This window comes from Gambusia affinis, linkage group LG10 (genome assembly GCF_019740435.1).
Source record: "Gambusia affinis linkage group LG10, SWU_Gaff_1.0, whole genome shotgun sequence".
NCBI lineage: Eukaryota > Metazoa > Chordata > Actinopteri > Cyprinodontiformes > Poeciliidae > Gambusia > Gambusia affinis.
In genome coordinates, this window is record NC_057877.1 from 26,253,698 (window position 1) to 26,271,844 (window position 18,147).

Genomic DNA, 18,147 nt, shown 5'->3' on the forward strand with positions numbered 1-18,147 from the left:
GGTCAGTGTTGGTACAGGAGTTTTCTTTTTATGGTGTTTAATGACACCCTCTCACCAACTTCAACCAGAATCTTCAGAAGGTTTTTTTTATTTTGTTCTAGGATTGACTTGATTTGACATGTTTACTTGTACATAATTATTGGAATGAAGCACCTAAAGGGATTTACAGATTTTGCACAAAGATAATCTGATCTTATTGAGCTTCACAATTCTGGCACAGGAATTTTAGTGTATGTAAGCTTCTAAATTGGACAAGATTAATGGAAAATATACAAAAGACATTCATCATCTTTTTTCAATTTTGGTATCTAGCAAATATAGCTATTTCTGTTTATCATAACTGACCCAAAACAGGAAAGTTTAGCTTTATTTAATATTAAACCATAAAATAAAAACGTTTTTATAAAATTTTTATACAATGTAAGTTTCTGGTTTTGGTGGTGTCTTTCAATCTAAACTATAAAAATGTACCAGTGTGAAGAAAACAAGACAAATATTATACTCACCCTCAAACCAGGAAAGCCGGTAATACCAGAACCACCAACAGGCCCCTGTTAAAACATCATAGCACAAGAAATTTTCAGAAACATTTCACAAACATACTTATAATATTAATCTCAAAAGATTTATTTCCCTGGATCACGTATTTTCCTTGTGATTCCTGTTGTCATTAAGACCAACAAACAATAATAATAAAAAAAGATGCACTACTTTTGATAAGTTATAATGTTATGTTCTATGCATTCAACTGTAAGCAGACCCCTCTTGGGCATTAACAAACATAAAGATAAGTGTGCACACTTTAAACGTAACATTGCTTATTTTAAAACCACATTTTGTAAAATAAAAACGTTTCCTACAATACAAGATGATAAAAGCAGAAACAGATTCTGAAACAAATGTGAATCCAGTCCAGTGAAAGTTTGAATCCAACTGGAGAAATAATGTTCAGTCCAGAAGTTGGGTTAGAGTTAGAGTAAATGGAGTATTAAAGAAGCATTTTACTTTTACAGCAATTTTTTAATTTCACCTGAGATTTGTAATATATAAATTTTTAAATTCCAATCCACAGGTACTTCAAAGATTGGCGTTCTCACCTGGCTGCCATCTGGACCAGGTGGCCCCCTTTCCCCGACGTCTCCTACCACACCCTGTGGAAGAAGCAGAAAATATACCAGAAGTAAAATTATTAATTTTACAAAAGAGGACACACCTTGTTTATCCCACTCTTTTTTGTATGGATAAGAGTTTAAGTCCCAAATATATGAGACCTACTCTTCTATTGGCCACTATGCAAGAAGGGAAAGACAAGCAAACACACCACCAAGAGGAAGATGATGTTTAAACTAAAACAGGCTGTTTTAGCTTAGTTGCTTAAAAATACATGCATAAAATAGATTAATAGCCCAAACCCAGAAAATGTATTTGTACCCTTTACAATGTACCAGGAATTATTTCCAATTTAAGCCCTAGAAAACCTGTACGTACCAAAATACACCTTCTTTAACACGTTTGTGGATCTAAATTGCTCCACTAGGGTTTCTAGGATGTGTTCACTTTAAGACAAACAATATATTGGATTTCCCAGACTAATATAGTGAGAACTCACCGCACCCTCAAACAGCTAAAAACAAATAAGTACAAAAAAATTATCAAAAACAAATTGTATTACGTGTCTTCCTTTTGGGCCAGGTTTTCCAACAGGACCAGGAATGCCCTAGAAAACAATACCAGGTAGTTAATCAAACCTTCCAAGGCACCAGAATCTCCGTGACCCTGCAGGGATAGGAAGGTATGATCAACAGATCGATAGAAAACACATCACTTCTGAAAAGATATCCATTTAAGAAATGCTGCTTAGTAAAAGTCAAACGTATATGAATGTGCAACTCTGGACAGTAGATTTACACTAAAACTGAATTTTCTATCTATTTACTTATTTATTATATCATATGTCATATTTTTCCAAGTGAGCATTTGTTGTTTCTTTTCCAGCTTAGAAATGGGAAATCTGGACTTCCAAGCACAAATCAAACACAACATCTTGAATAAAACCCCACTATGTAATGTGGATGTAAACTGCTAATTTGATTAAGTTGAAATATCTTGATATGGCTAAAAAAATCAATTATTATTATTATTATTATTATTATTATTATTATTATTATTATTATTATTATTATTATGCATATGTACAAGATTACATACCTTTTGCAGAAAAACTTTTTACAAGTTTAACACAGTTCTAAGAATATATTTATACATAAAGAAAATACACATTCTGCTTTTTTACTGCCTGATGTTAAATCAGAATAAAAATCTCCTGGTTAGTATTACCAAAATCATTTATATTCCCTTAATGCCAAAATAAAAAATTAAAAAAGAAAGATATTCTTTTAACATTCCTTAAATTTGGAGTGTGTGTATTCTTGTGTATTCTTCCACAAGCTTTTCAGAAAGTTTGGAGTTCTGTTCCTCCTTACGGATCAAACAGGATTTCCAGAATGCTGGTCCAGAGTGTAGGTTCAAGCTTCAAGCTTCTCACTGTCAGAACTTTACATGAACAAGCTCCAGCCCAGCCACATCAAAGTAGCTGCTAGCCCTTCATGTGGTCCTTTAAATATGCTGGTTTCTAGCGTATTCCTGTCCCTGTGATTAAGGCCAGCTGATTGAGCATCATACCAAGATAAAGACAAAAGGACACTGAGCTTTGATAACCATCGCCTGGTGACCCAATTATCATTTTTCAAAAACTGCTCACACTCATTTCTTCACGCTTCAAGGTAATTTCTTTTCTACATTTTCTTTTATCTATGGACTTTTTATGCTTTTCCTCCAAATGTAACTATGATTTTAAAAAAGCACACAAAAAAACCCATCTGTTTCACTTTCAGAAGACCACAAGACGTCGCTCCAAATATTAAGAACATCTGAAAGCGTTTGCAAAAGTGCAATCTGGGTTTTTTTATGTTCTTATTCCTTTTTATGTTGCACCACCATTGTCTCTTTTCTGAACAGAACATTCCCATTTTGTTTGTACTGCTAAATCATTATCTGCACAATTAATCCCACTTCATGCATATTGATTTAAACCAGAGTTCCTGATATCTTGGGTGATTTGTTTCTATGATGTCACAAAGGAAAGCAGACTATTTCAGGTGTTGCCTTAAAATAAATCCTCAGGTGTCTCTAATTATCTAAAATGTTGTGAATCAACCTGACAATCCTTTTTAGTAATTTTAATACATTTCAATTTCTGAATTTTAGAATAATAATAACTACAACATCTAAAAATATACTATTGCTCATTGTTCTGGTTGTTAACAAATGGAAATGACTTAGCTAATGGTAATTTACCTTAAAAAATGACAAAATTAAGTCGGATTTCTTGACAGATTGTGAAAAAACCTTTTATTTTAATGCATGTATGAAACATGGACTACTAAAAACATAACACACTTACTTTCTCCCCTTCCAGCCCTGGTGGTCCAGCAATGCCAGGAGGCCCAATGAAACCCTAAAACGAACAATTTCATATCATTGCCATAACATAACACTGGGACACATTACATAAATACTTTTAAACAATATTTAATTGGGAAAAATTAAAACTAAACTTTTTTATTGCAGATATAAAATAAACCTGTTTTATATTAACAAAACACATTCTTTCAATTAAAATTGAATGATTCTTTAAAAGCAATAAAATGTTGGTTTTACAGTTGTTGGCTAATGCTAGCCAAAAAGTAGTACTTAAGAACACTTGGAAGTAATTTTTAAACCATGAAACAGTGCTTAAAATATCTGTGACAGGGACAGTTGTTCCAAGAAAGTGATACAGTTACAGAGGAACTCTCTCTTCCTGGAAATCCTTTGTATTGGGAAGCCTTTTGAATGATCTGTAATGTTTCAACTCCAAAGCACTTCAGGACTGTTCCCCAAAACACTCTTTTATTTCTTTGTTAAAAGGAAAAGGAATAAAGAAGGAAAGCAAGAATATTTTGCTCCAGAGCAAAATGTGTTTTTACATAATTTAGTTTAACAGACCATGAGCCCGTTAAACCCGATGATCCTCAGATTAGTCATTAGAAGCACATTATGACGACTGTGCAATACATAAAGCTTCAAAGTTAGGATACAGCTGCAGCCAACAGTGACTCATGTGATCATAAAGTGTTTCGTGAAAGCACCCACATCACTGGAGCACAGCTTTCCACCTTACAACAAAAAACGTTATTGTTTCATTGGGATTCTTGGTGACGGTTAAAGACAAAGCCACAAAGAATCATGTGTAGACATGGAAATTTTTAGATTTTTTTAACAAGTAAAACTCTTAGAAGAGTGGTTTGTTTATATATTTAGCACCCTTGAATCTATACTTTGTAAAATTCTGTTTTTTTTGCAACCACAGCTGCAAGTCTTTTGGCGTTGCACATCTATGAAATGTTTGCTCTTTGATTTGACTGGGCCACTCTTTCACGTGTATATTTTTATTCTAAACCATTCCACTGGAGCAACAGTTGTGTGTTTAAGTTTATTGCCCTGCTGGAAGGTGAACCTCTGTTCTAATCTCAACTCTTCTGTGTCCTTTTACGCATTTCCTTCAACAATTGTTCTGCATTTAACTCTACTGAGATCCTACTACATAGCAATAGCAGCAGGATTGTGCATAAAAGCTAAAAATGTTTCATCTGACCAGATCTTCATCCACATGCTGACCCTTCCTCCAATTCGAGACATAGAAAATCATAAACAGGATACTTAAGCTGAGTGATATCACGCTGCTAATCAGAAAATGATGAGATTGCCTGTTTGATTTTGTTCTGAATAAAGGATATTATGAACCAATATCAATATGTTTCTTTCCATTATATGCATTCAAACACAAATGGAATATTTGCACTGGTTTACTAAAATGCAACCCCTCAGAAGTTCTAATAAATATCGTCCATATTACTCCATTTTATCTGTAATAATAGCTGTATTAGATAATGAGACAGATTTGCTCTGTGAATTCCGACTTCGGGGTCGTTGTTGTTGATTTATGAGTGTCAGGAAAATACACGCTTATACAAAGATAGACCATATTTATAAGCAAGGAAGCTTATGAAGGTAATATGTCGCACATAATATTATTCAGAGAACCTAATATAAATACACTCCACACTTTTCAGATCTTCAGGTGTGCATGCATTTGTCACATTCTTTCCGCTTTACGGTGATATGGTACATTGTGTTGGTCTGTTACGAAAGTATAAGAAGTATGAATACTTTTGCAATGTACTGTAAACAAAAAGCTTCAGAAAAGGAAAATAATACATCGTTGAAAGCAACACAATGGTTTGACAAACTGCTGCACAGAAATGTTCTGTATCATCTTTGTTCTTTCCATGCATATGTCAGTGTGTTTCTAACTGGCCACGTCTCTTTCTCCTCCACTTCAGCCTTATCAAAGCTCTTTCTGTCCTTTTCCCCATGCCAACCTCAGCCTGACACTGTAATCCCAGCTATCCTCTTTCTCCCAGTTGCAGTTTTTCACATAAAGTCCCTTTCTCTCACCAGCTCTTTTAGACATCCCCTCTGTCTGCTTTCAGACTTTCTCTAATCTGTTTTTCCTTCATCCTCTTCTCCTCCCTTGATTTTCTTGTTTTTTTTTTGTTTTTTTTTTATGGAGGCATTCCTCTGTGAAGAATGAACTACAGTTAGAAGAACAAGTGAGGCTTCAAAGTGACAACCCGATGTCACACTAGCCCTCACATGAGAACTCCCCTAAGGCGGTATGATGAAAATGCGAGTCTTATCCTGATCTTTCTCTATGGAGCAAAGTTAAACACCTGACATCGTCTTGATCCCTTCAGGAAATAAAGTGTTTAATCCAAAGAAAAGAGGGCAGAACGGGAACGGAAAGCTACTTACACGGACACCTTTAGGTCCGGGGCTACCTTGTGGCCCAGCTAAGCCCTAAAAGAAAAACAAGGTTTTGATCAACAAGACACATTTTTGAAGAACAGGCATCCTCATTATCAGAAAGTGTAATTCTAACCACACTTAATACACACTTATATATATAAAAAATTGCTATTGTCAGCTGGATGAAAACCTGGGAGTATATCGGCATTCAAATTATTTAAATTAAAATCAAATGAGAGTGTAATGAGTGTAGAGAACAGCAGAGCAGAAGATATCAGGGATGTTTCACTGTAAAATGGATTCATCGAGAAACTTTTCTTGTGTTTTTCACTGCACCTGCCTGCCAGGGTAACCTGCAGCTCCAGACTCCCCGGGAGGTCCTGGTATGCCCTTCAGTAAGAAAAAAAGTGAGAACAAGAGAGAGAACGTGAATGAACAATGAATCAGATTAGGTGGAATGGATGAACTGAAAGAGGAGAAACACAGACTTCTGCTGCTGCTGTCTGCAAGAATAAAACACACACCGTTCAGTCCAGACAACCCGTCTGCTAACTGTTGCTTCCTGCAGAGCTCCAGCCCGAAGCATCCCCCTCTTACGGTTTTTTGTTTTTAAAACTAACCACATTTGTTAGCATTTTGACAACAAATGCTTGGTGGAATTTAAACTGAGGATAAAAGAAAACACTGACTGGATTGTGCAAGCTGATGTCCTTAGATTCACACAATCTGTCTGAGTTTTTATAGTGTGCAAACAAATAAGTGTTTGCATTTTTACTTAAATAGTATCATCACAAAATATAACTTGATATCAAATAAGGATGAGGCAGCAGTTTAGCATCAGTAAGAAATACTGCCACCTAGGGATGGGAGTAAGCAGTCACATAAACCCAATGTTTTTGACCGTTTCTGTGGAAAATTAGCAATTGTGCATCAGTGCAAAGAAATGCAGGGAACTGTTCATTTTGCGTGAATTTCCATTATTGTGGAATCACAGAAAATCGAAGGGACTAACTGGAATTCAGTTTGAATTAAAAATGATTACTTACTTGTTCCCCTGGCGGGCCAGGTGTACCTTGATAACCCTTAGGACCCTTCAAAATTAGAACAAGAAAATATTTTTAGCATACTTACAAAGAAAAACATCAGAGAACCGTCTACAGGTGTGTTCTACAAGAACCTCAACAGCTTGTGGGTACTTGTTTATGCAATGCTGATAGACGACTTGAGACAAGAAAATATTCTAGAAAATGCCAAAATTTGTACAAAATTATAGAAAATAAACTAAATAAACTACAATGATATTAAACATAACCCATAAAACACAACCCATTTTCAAATTCTTTACATAAGCTTTTTATAAGCTTATATAATTTATAAGCTAATTTATAGTCTATGCCAATTATTTTGTTTTGACGTAATTGTCGTCCAACAAAAAATTTCTATTGGTCAATTTATTTCTGGAGCAATAAGAGCAACTTGTCATGTAGTGCTTCAGATCTTGTGACACATGAACTTTCACACTGAATTAAAAACGCACATGAGGGTAAAGAGCACAGAGCCAGGTGGGTATATTAGGTTTAATGAGGGTAAACACCAATGTGGTCACCTAGGGGTCAAAGTTATTGTAAACTATGGGAACGTATAAAAGTTTCAGTAGTAGATTACTGAAACAGCTGCATTGGAAGGACTGTGAGCAGCACAAGAACCCACTACAATAACACAGCTGTCATCACGATCAGAACCGATCTGAAGTTAGGTGATCCCAGCCAAAAACAATTTCAATACTAAACCCATTCAAGCCAGACACTGACCACACTCACAGATAACAATTTGAGTCAACTGTGTATAATGCATGTTGACACACCAGACAAGAACTACAGCAACAATCTTCTAAATAAAATAATTTAAGAAATTTTGCCTTAAAATGTGATCATATCATATGATCACATTTTGCTATGCCACAACCTCACAGTAAAATACTTGGTCTTTGACTAGACCTTTTCTCAGACATATGCATAAACTCCACTTTTGTCTAAGCTCTTCTGTAGCTTCCATGAGGTTTTCTTTGTGTGTTACTTTGCATTTAGCTTCTTCCATCTTCCACATGTTTGTCTTGTCTCATTTTGGCTAACAAACACTACCTTTCTCTCAGATTCTCTTTCACAAAGGCTTGATTTGTGGATTACCAGTCACCTATGTTTTTATAGATTTGAAGTTGTGCTATACCTTTTTCTATTTTTGGAAGAACAGAGCTCCTTAAAACTTATGATTTTGGTTTAAAATTCTCCCTGGTCTGTCAGGTGTGCTCCTCGGTTTTAATGATGCTGCTGATTTGCTTTGGGTTCTCTTCTTCTTTTGTAAAAACATTGCATTTGTTGGCCTAACGTGTTCTAATAAAATACACCAGTATGTGGCTGTAATGTGAACAATAGGCCTTCGCAGCGCTTTGCTGCTCGGGCCTAATAAATGTAAGAGCTAAGACTGATAAAATTAGATTTTCATGACATAACAATATGCACCTTTAAAATTGTGTCATTCCAACTAAACCTCAAATGCAATCACAAAGTTTCTTACTGATTCAAAGGTTGGTTTTGTTGCCTTTATGGCAACACAAATGCATGAGCTGCATTTCTCTGTAATGCAGCTCAAAACACACAAAACCAGACACATTTATTCCTACCGGCGGTCCTGGAAATCCTTTTGGCCCAGGTGAACCAGGTGGTCCTCTGTCACCCTATTGACACAAACACAGACAAATTGCATAAAGTTAACAAAAACACATTAAAAACCAAGTAATAATGAAACCAACAGTGGAAGTTCTTTCAGTTATTTCTAAATATTAGTATTTATTTACTTTAGTTTCTTTTATGCAGTACACTTATTTATAATTTCCCTTTATCTGTAATACTACTTAAAGATGTTTGCTAATATGGGTGCACACATTTAGTAAACAACTTAGATATGTTTAGGTTGCTAATCGTTATATTTATTTTTTTTGCTGAGATTTATATTAGCGGCTGTGGGAGAGGACTGCTTATGATGTAACACCAGGAAGTGGAGCAATCCATTAGGCTGCTGGAAGCAGGAGACGTGACTCTGGAGAAGCTTCCAATCTCTTTAAGTTCAACCATTTAGAAACGTTTTTGATGTTAGGATATTTTAGTTTTCACATGTGTGTTGTAGTTATTGTTTGTTGAATTGGATTAGTTGCCTTGGTTTAATCGTTGTTAGTCTCCTATTCCCTTCCCTCCTCGTTTCTTGCAGAATAGCCTTTGTGTATAAATTCCCCTGAATGTTCATTGTGAGATAAAAGTTGTTTGTTATCCTTAGTTAGACTTTTCTTAGGTGATATTTTCTTTTTGGGCCGCCCTCTCCAGATTATTGTAGTTTGCTTTCAATGGATTTTTGTTAACAATTTTGGAGAAAATAGAGAATAATTTTTACATCTTTGTATGAATTCATAAATGCGATGACATAAGTACTGCCACCAAATTAATTAAAGCAAATAATTTTTAATCATAGACTATTTAAAAGCTAAAGGAGTAAAATGCATTACTCACTAGTAAAAAAAAAAAAAAAAAAAAAAAACTGAAGAAAATAGCAAATAACACTAAAGTTAGTGTTTCTCCATCTGTTGTATGTATTTTAAACAACGCTGCTTCTCAATGCTGGAATGATTTTGGCTTTTAATCATGGAGATAAAAAGACATTGTGAATACAGTCAGTCATTATGAGAAAGAAGGATGTGTTTGGGTTCCTAATAGTCGAAGAGGTGAAAGGCCCAGTCTAAAATTCGATAACGGCATGACTACCACTTTAAAGCAGCAGCAGCTTGAGTGATACATTTGTCTCTAACTGTCTAGCATTGCACACAGTGGCCAATGGGAACCCCAAGCAGAGTGCAGAGGGTCTCATTTTCCAAACAGCATCATTTTATTAAAAACATTTATTTCCCCTGCAGAAAGAGGCAGAATATGTACTATGTTAGTATTTCAATATTCAGGGTTTTATTTTTTAAATACCTCATTAATATGACAGTGCAATGACATCTCATAAATACAACACTAAAATTTTGTTTGTAACTAATTTAACTTTAATGTCTTGCTATCAAGGAAGTATTACAAGGCAAAATAACTTCTGGTAATTTTTTTTCTTCTTTTTTGAGTACAGAAAGTGTTGAACTCGATGGAATCAGGATGCATGTAATTAGTTCAAGATACTTAGCCGTGCTGCTCAGGAAAATCATTACTTTCATGATGTTTGGACGAAAATAAAACGAGGATGGAGCGACGCAATAAGAGAAAACAGCTGTGGTGACGCCATGCAGATCAGTGTTAGCAGGATGATTCAGAAATGTTAAATGAGGGAATAAGAAGTTCTTATAAAAAGGAGAAAAGACACACAAAATAAACTGAAGTAGTAAAGCATGAAATAAAGTAAATACTTAACATGAAACAATGTTATAAATAAATTTTTGCTATTTGTGTCAGACTGTGTTGGCTTGTTAAAAAGTTTACCTTGCATTATACTGTAGAGTAAGCTTGTTTTGGCTATGAAAATGGATTAGTTAAAGTTCATATAAGCAAAGGCCAATGTTGAAACTGAGTGACAGAATGATCCTGAGAGGAAAGCAGTTAAACGTTGTGTGGGTTCGACCATGGCAAACAGGTTCTAGGTGAGGGATCAGACAAAATGCAGCCAGCAAACTCTTTATGGAGCAGTGTTCCCTCGCCTGGACATGGCCTCTGGAGAACATCTTTGGTGACACCATGCATGGAGGTTGGATCCACTGGTCAGAACCTGATGACTGAGCTTTTACCCACGGAGCCCGATCAGGCACCATCTCATCACTAGTGGGACGATGATGGCGATAGTGATGGCAGTTCGTCCCTCGATCTGTGGGTTGTCTGTCTGTCTCTGTCGTTGTGTTCTTGTGCAAGATGTGCATGAACTGTTGAATAACTGAATGTCGTGTGAAGCACTTTGGGGTCTGACAATAGCCTTGACAAGTACACACCATTTTACTTGTGGGAGCGACCAAAGCAATGACCAAAGGCTGGGACCTTGGTGGTCTGATCATCAGATACAGAAGCTATTTAAAACCTTTGGGGTTGTAAATAAAATAATGTTGCTACATTAGTACACATATACTTAAACTAATAATAGGACTGCATGCCACATCTTGACTTGGAAAAATGATCCAGTGTTCTTTGAAAAAAATTTTACGAATCTTTCTCCCGTCAGGATTTTAAGTCAGATTCAGGTCTGGGCCTTTTTCTGGTGAAGTAATTGATTCAGTTGTTTACTTTTGTTCATCTTTGTGTCAACAAATGTACTTGCTCTTAATATTCATCAAAGATTTTTTTTTTTTACCTTTTGCCCTGGCGAAGCTTGGCCTGGAGAGAGACCTGGGTCTCCTTTTGAACCCTGGAATAGAAAAAAGGTCACAATGTCAGCTGGTTTTCAGGAACAGTGGGAAAAAGTTGAAGACCAGGGAAGCATTTTAAACCTTCACACACATTACAAAACTCCAACTACTGCAAATTTATGCAAAAAGATCTACTCTCTTATTCAACAAAACTTTAACCCTTAACATAGTGACATGAAGCAAGTTATCGTAACTTATCTCACAATGTTTCCAAAGCTATAAAGAAATGTACTGATATCTATCAGGTGTTCAATGCCTGCTCTGAAATTCCCTTGCTTATTTACTCCACATGTATATTAGACCCCCTACCTTCTAAACATAGTTCCTTCCAAGACTCAGAATTTCCCCAAAAACAATTTAACATCAACCAGATTCTGAGAATCATGTAACCACAGTTTGACACTCTCCCAGCGAGGCAGACAACCCAAAAACCAAAACTCTGTCCTGTTTGAACAACAGTCAGCAACGCGTGAAGCCCACTGACAGGCTCTTTTAAGTCCAAAGTGGACTGTTTGAACATCTCATGCAGTCAGCCAACTCCTCTGCTCGTGTTCACAACATATTTCAGTGAGTGATAGTCTCTCTAACCGAGTCAAACTCTCTCTTATTCCCTTTAGTGCTTGAGTTCCAGGGAGTCAGACTGACTCATCAACTAATCATTACAGAATTAGACAAACTTTCAATTTGTCTTCATAAATGTGGGCGTACAGCTGGCAGGAACAGCTAGTCAGCAGGTGGACAAGTATTGCGCAATAATTGAGTATAGCTGAGCCGTGTATGCCTAGTGAATCAAAAATGTCAGAAGAGACTCAGAAGAAAACCATCTAGCACCGCTGTTTTATTTTACAGGATCTAAAACATCTGATAATTCCTACTTTTAAATCTATGTTGTGTTTAAAACTAAAGGTGACGATAAATCTGTTTAACAATGTTAGAGCTGAACACAGACTGATCTTTTATTTCTCTGCCTGCAGCATGGCTTGCTTCGTATACCACTGATTGCATGGTGCAGCCTCTCTGTGGCATCCATCTAGAAAAACTGCTACCACAAACATCTGCTTGAGGCTACCCACATCCTTGCGTAGTTGTACCGACATATCTGTTCCCACACTGGAAGAAAACTCGCCAGACATGTTTCCTGCTTTTTCTCTTCCTATTTATTTTATTAAGTGTGTGTCTTAAAAGCTGAAACTGACATTATGCATTGTGGCAAACCACAAACACCCACAATCAAGTCTAGGCCCCCTACCTTCTTGATGGTTTACAATCTATTCCATCAACAAAGTTTTTCTTCTTTCCTGTCACACAATGGCGACACATTGCCTCATTATCTCAGCTGCTAGCAACATCTGGCTGTGTCTGGGTTAATCTCTTGTCCTCAGAGAGCAGCATGTTGATCTCGTCAGTCGCCATAATTTAACTCATTTGCACTATAATAAAAACTGTTTCTACATTTTTGTTAGAGTGAAGGATTAATGAGACAGTTTTATGAGCCTCTGACATCACCACAATGTGGTCTAATGAATCGCTAAGAACCATTGGTCTTATCATTGGTTGATCTGGTCTTCATATTTTAGATCTTTCTGCTCTAGTACACCTTATTCTAATAATTGCCTTACATCCTCATCATGCCATCAAGTATTGCAGAAGACCGATAACCACTGATAATCTGCTGTGTTGGAGCAGAAAAACATTTAAAACAAATGGAGGCATCAAGCTCCAGGAACTTGAAACAAATATTATCAGAAAGATAATATTTGTATCTTTCTGAGATTATAAAGTCAAACATTTGTGACATAAAGTTACAGAAGTCCTCGAAGATTGATTTGGTAAATTTAAGAGATGTGCATACGTCATTGTAATGGATGGGACTTTGGGCTTATTCATGTTTTCACATGTGAAGTGAAGCAGCAATTATAATGGAAACCCTCCCAAAGGATATATGTTTGTGAAAAAATTACTATTTCCTTGTGAGGAACGTTTCTCTCTCTCTCTCTTACTGTAGAGCAGTTCTCACCTTTGGCCCCGGTGGTCCAGGTTGTCCAGGTTTTCCATGAGAACCAGTTGGACCCTAGACCAAAATCAAAATAAAATAATATAACATATTAATTTTTTTTCATTATGTAGATGAAATCAACATAAGTGAGGTATCATAGTTCTATTAAGAAGCTTTTTCATTGGATCAATATGGAAAAGGCCCACAATCAGGTATGGTCTGGACTTCATAGTTAAATTGCTTTGAGGTGGGCGTGCTGTGGTGGCAACCCACATTTGGAGGCCTTCAGTCCTCGACGTGGCCGTCGCAAGTTTGATTCCCGGACCCGCCGACATTTGCCGCATGTCTTTCCCCCTCTCTCTCACCCTTTCGTGTCAGCATACTGTCATAAGGGACACTAGAGCCCACAAAAAGACCCCCTGGTGGGGGAAAAAATAAATAAAAAATTGCTTTGAGGTTTTAAATAGGTACAATTTGAAAATCTCAAATTTTTTGTGTAATGCCATTATTTCATCTTAAGGGCTTTTTAATATAACAGAAGAGTGACAGGAAGAATACTGAGCTGGTTTTCCATCTGTGAAACACCAATCAGCAGATAGAAATATTTGGGGAAAAAAGACTGCTACACTTTTCACTTACAAATAACCCTAACGGCAGCAAATAACACTAATGATGGCAGTGTAAAAATCTAAGAAGCTCCAGCACTCTTTTATAAAAACTGAAGCAATCAAAAAGAGTAACATTTCCATTATACAGCTGAATGAGAACTTCTTACCACAGCAGATAGTCTGATTAATTAAATAGTTAGTATAGTTGTATCAGCTACCCTGATCTTACAGGTGGCAAGATCATGTTAAACTCTTCTGCTATTGTGTTAATGCAGTGATAGAATAAAATGTTTAACATCCTTGAATAAAATTATTGTTACATGTGAAAGAAAATTCAATGTTTGCCTTTTCAATGTAGTGAGGCAGACAATAGGTGTGAATGTATTTTTTAATAGCAATGATCTAAAAGATAATTCAAAAGGTACATAAACATGCACAGATCAGAATTTTGTGATTTGTATTTTTCTTCAAGGGTTATGTATTGGAATATAGAAGAATAGCAATGAAGAGCAATCTGATATTGTTTATGTTGGGAGGAGAGTAAACCTCACTCTACTGTGTGAGATAACAGTTATGGTAAAACAGGGCTTAACTATTATTTTAAAACAAAATAAAATTGAGCATGCCATAGAAATGTGCATGTGTATTCTCACAGAAATGTTACCAATATTTCCAAACCCACGATCTTTCCTAACAGACAGAGGTTGAAATCATAAAGCGATAAAACAGAATAACTCAGCTGCACTCTGTAAATCCTTCCTGGTAGCTGTTTTATACCTTACTCTCTCACAGCCTGACCAAACAGACACATCTCAAGATCCAATGGAAAACTATGCTTTCTAAGAGCATGTACCAAAACACGCTCTCAGAAATTAGATTATAAAAACTAGAACAAGAATTAAAATAGTTCTAACAACCTTTTCAGCATGTCAATGTTCTTCTTAGGCCTTCTAATGAGCCATTATTGGATCCAGGTGTGTTAAACCAAGGAGAGAACTAAAACATGCAGGATGCCGGACCTTGAGGACAGACTTTGTGCACCCCTGACTTATACAATCCAGTTTTGACTAATTAAAACTAAACTATAACTAGTCTGCTCCTCATCACAAAGGGCCACGTAAAGTGGTATGCTGTGATTCACAGGATTAAACTAGGATAATTTTTACAATCAGACATCAGAGAGTCAGCCACAACACACGTAATAGCTTTTCACTACAGAATGATCTCAAGCTACACTCTGGTTTTACTTTATGATGTAGCCTTTGGGGCTTAGGGTAGGCCTTGAAGGAGCCAAGTTATTTATTAATTTTTAGTAGTAGACATGCTTTCCTGTCTGCCAGCCTCTCTCCCTTCAAGCCTTTTCTGCTTTTTAAAAGCATTACAGAAATGCTTATACAGTGTAGAGATTTACAGAAAATTCCTTCTGATAAAAGATCCACGAAGAAGATGCTATTTGAGGAAGAGGAGCAACCAGAAGTGAACCTATCCATTCAACACACTGTGTTGTGTTTGGTTTCCTGAAGTCCCTTGGGGCTCATGGCATTATTGCAGCATTGCATCATGACAGCCTTGGCAGATGCTTAAAGAGAAGTCTGGAGATCAGAGTGAAGATGTATCTAGTTTAAATGCAGCTGCTGGTTGCAGCTGGTACAGTATAGTTCTTTTAATGTTGATGCTCAGCAGTAGTTCAATGTTTCCTGAGTTATGTGAATTATTTCATCCTAATGTGTGCTTACAAAGCTTCCTAACTACAGTCACACCAACAATAGAAGCATGTGTCGGCAGCGCTATCTAAAAAAGTAACTGCTGTTTTTTCCAGCTTAATAATATGTTAAACTCTTAAAATGCTTTTGGATAGTAGGGTTTCAGCATTATATATTATTTGCTTCCATGTGTTTACACTTCTTCCTGTAAAATAAGCAGCTGGAAGAAACAGCCCCGCCTAACCAAATAAATAAAAACACACACACACGCGCACCCACCCACACACATCTGCTCCGACTGATCTGATTTGTCAGCTTCAAATCAGCTCAGCAGATTGCTGCAATTCAAAATACCAGAAAACTCTGCACTAAATCAGTGTGCAACCCCGAGATCAGGAAAACTCCAACATTATCCTCAGAACGCAAAAAGATGCAATAATTCTGTTTACAGTAAAACATTTAAATTGCAACACATTTAATCCAACACTTATGCTTTTTTGTAATGTATTGCTTTGTGTTTATATAAACTACCTAGAGACAGAAATACAGAATTCACCTTTAAAATATTTTGATTGCATAATGATGGAAAAAAATCCTGCATATTTGGATGTCAGTAAGATTCACCCTGTGTGATGAATTACATCCACTTTACACATTGTTGGCAGTTTGTCATCATATATACATGAATGACTCACCCTTGAACCTCTCTTTCCCGGAGGACCAGGTAAACCAGGAGGACCAGGAGGACCCTAAAGCCGGGAGACACAAGGATAGGGAAAGATCAAGACAGTTGGAAAGAAACATCAATAGAAAAAGGGAGTGAGCGGAAAAAAAAAAGAAAGATGAGACCGTGTGTGTTAATGGCAAGCGATAACATGTAGTCCTGCAGCCCAGGACTCCATAAGCATGTTCCACACTTCTGCAAGAATTCTGTAACTCAAAAGAGACTTGACTTATCTTTAAACTGTAAGTAAGACAGACACTAATGAGACAGTGAGATTAAAATAACTTTTTTAAGCAGCACTCGTCTTGTTGACATGAAGCCCACCAGGTTAAGTTTCTATAAACACTAATTTGAAAATGCTTAATGAAATAATGAGAAGTATTACATTTTAAAGAATGAGACGTATATCATTTGTTTTTATCATAATATTTGAAACATATTTTATTATTTATCAGTCTTTGTAACTAAGACAACGGATTGTTTACCTGCCAATAAAAGTTTAGTCAGTTCACTTGACATTCTACATATTCATCACTAATTGTAATTACCAGAAAATTTCAAATTTAAGCTTAAAATAAATAAGTAAAAACAGGCTAAGAAAAGAAAACATTTAAATTTGATGCTTGTATCCTTACAAGAGTACAAGATCTACAAAAGTATCGTATACCGACGTAGCCAACGCTGAAGTCTGCATCTATATTTCTAAAGATGGATTTGTTCAAAAATGTTTAGTGAATGTTAAGGTATCGCCTCACATCATTGTCTTTTATTTTGACTTTTTTTGACAGATCAAACACAAAGAAATTTAATTTATGTACAAAGAAAGTTGTTCTGTGAGAACCTCAGCAGTAACTGGGGTTGAGTTTAGTAGGACAACAACCGTTTAGTTGAAGGCATGTTAAGATGTTAAAATGATGCAATCACAGCCCAGAACAGAATCCAACTGAGAATCTGTAAACTCTGATGCTCACAGCAGCTCTCTGTTCAATTGGACAGAAGTTTAGCTATTTTTTCTGAACCCTTAGAAAAGTTCAGCTCAAAGTATTTCTGCAAAATAGTGACACTGGGGGTCTGAATACATATGCAACCCAAACCGTTTACATTTTATCGTGTAACAAAAGGTGAAAACAAAATATCTACTTCATTTCACCTCACAGTTATGTACTAACCTATGTTAGTCTATCCCATAAAATCCATATTAAATACATTAATGTTTGTGGTTGAAGCAAAACAAAAGGTAAAAATGATTATCTTTACAAGGCATGTACATGAAGTCATATTTATACTCTTCACGTCTTTATTATTTCTAGTAGTACAAATGGACTTTCCCAGCTCTGCCCTGATGTGGACGTCTGTGACTTTGAACTACAAAGATATTGTTGTTCTAATGTAGTACATCCACAATATAATGTAGAGAAAGAGAAAAAAGGGGAAGAACAATGTCCATCTGATGTTCTATATGCTATATTTTCAATGTTAAATTAATATTTAAAGTTTTGCACGAGCTTGTGAATCCAACAAGTTCCACTTGTGCATTCACAATATTAGTCAGAGTGGTGAATGATCACTAAGGGAACATCAGTAAAGAAACAGCTGTTTGTTCCTCCAAACTCCCACATACAGAGAAATGGAAACAGTGAATCTTCACCACACCTACACAACAGTGCAGCCTAGAGAAACAGAAACTCTCACATGGTCAAAACATAACGATTTGATTCTGTTTCATTTTGGATTCATTAAATCTTCAAATTTGTTGCATTTTCATTTCTAAGGAGAGA

General features: G+C 36.1%; 1 protein-coding gene across 1 annotated transcript in view; it reads right to left on the reverse strand.

The window, feature by feature from the left end:
- The window catches only part of LOC122838804 (collagen alpha-1(XXIV) chain), an 80,197-nt gene that overhangs the window by 44,209 nt on the left and 17,841 nt on the right, over nucleotides 1-18,147 (reverse strand). The window contains exons 4-14 of the mRNA XM_044129759.1: nucleotides 16,341-16,394; nucleotides 13,356-13,409; nucleotides 11,284-11,337; nucleotides 8,591-8,644; nucleotides 6,957-7,001; nucleotides 6,247-6,300; nucleotides 5,917-5,961; nucleotides 3,464-3,517; nucleotides 1,673-1,717; nucleotides 1,098-1,151; nucleotides 507-551 (exon numbers count right to left, since the gene is read on the reverse strand). Of these exons, the coding sequence (XP_043985694.1) occupies nucleotides 507-551; nucleotides 1,098-1,151; nucleotides 1,673-1,717; nucleotides 3,464-3,517; nucleotides 5,917-5,961; nucleotides 6,247-6,300; nucleotides 6,957-7,001; nucleotides 8,591-8,644; nucleotides 11,284-11,337; nucleotides 13,356-13,409; nucleotides 16,341-16,394 (558 nt within the window). The remainder of the gene's footprint in view (nucleotides 1-506; nucleotides 552-1,097; nucleotides 1,152-1,672; nucleotides 1,718-3,463; nucleotides 3,518-5,916; nucleotides 5,962-6,246; nucleotides 6,301-6,956; nucleotides 7,002-8,590; nucleotides 8,645-11,283; nucleotides 11,338-13,355; nucleotides 13,410-16,340; nucleotides 16,395-18,147) is intronic.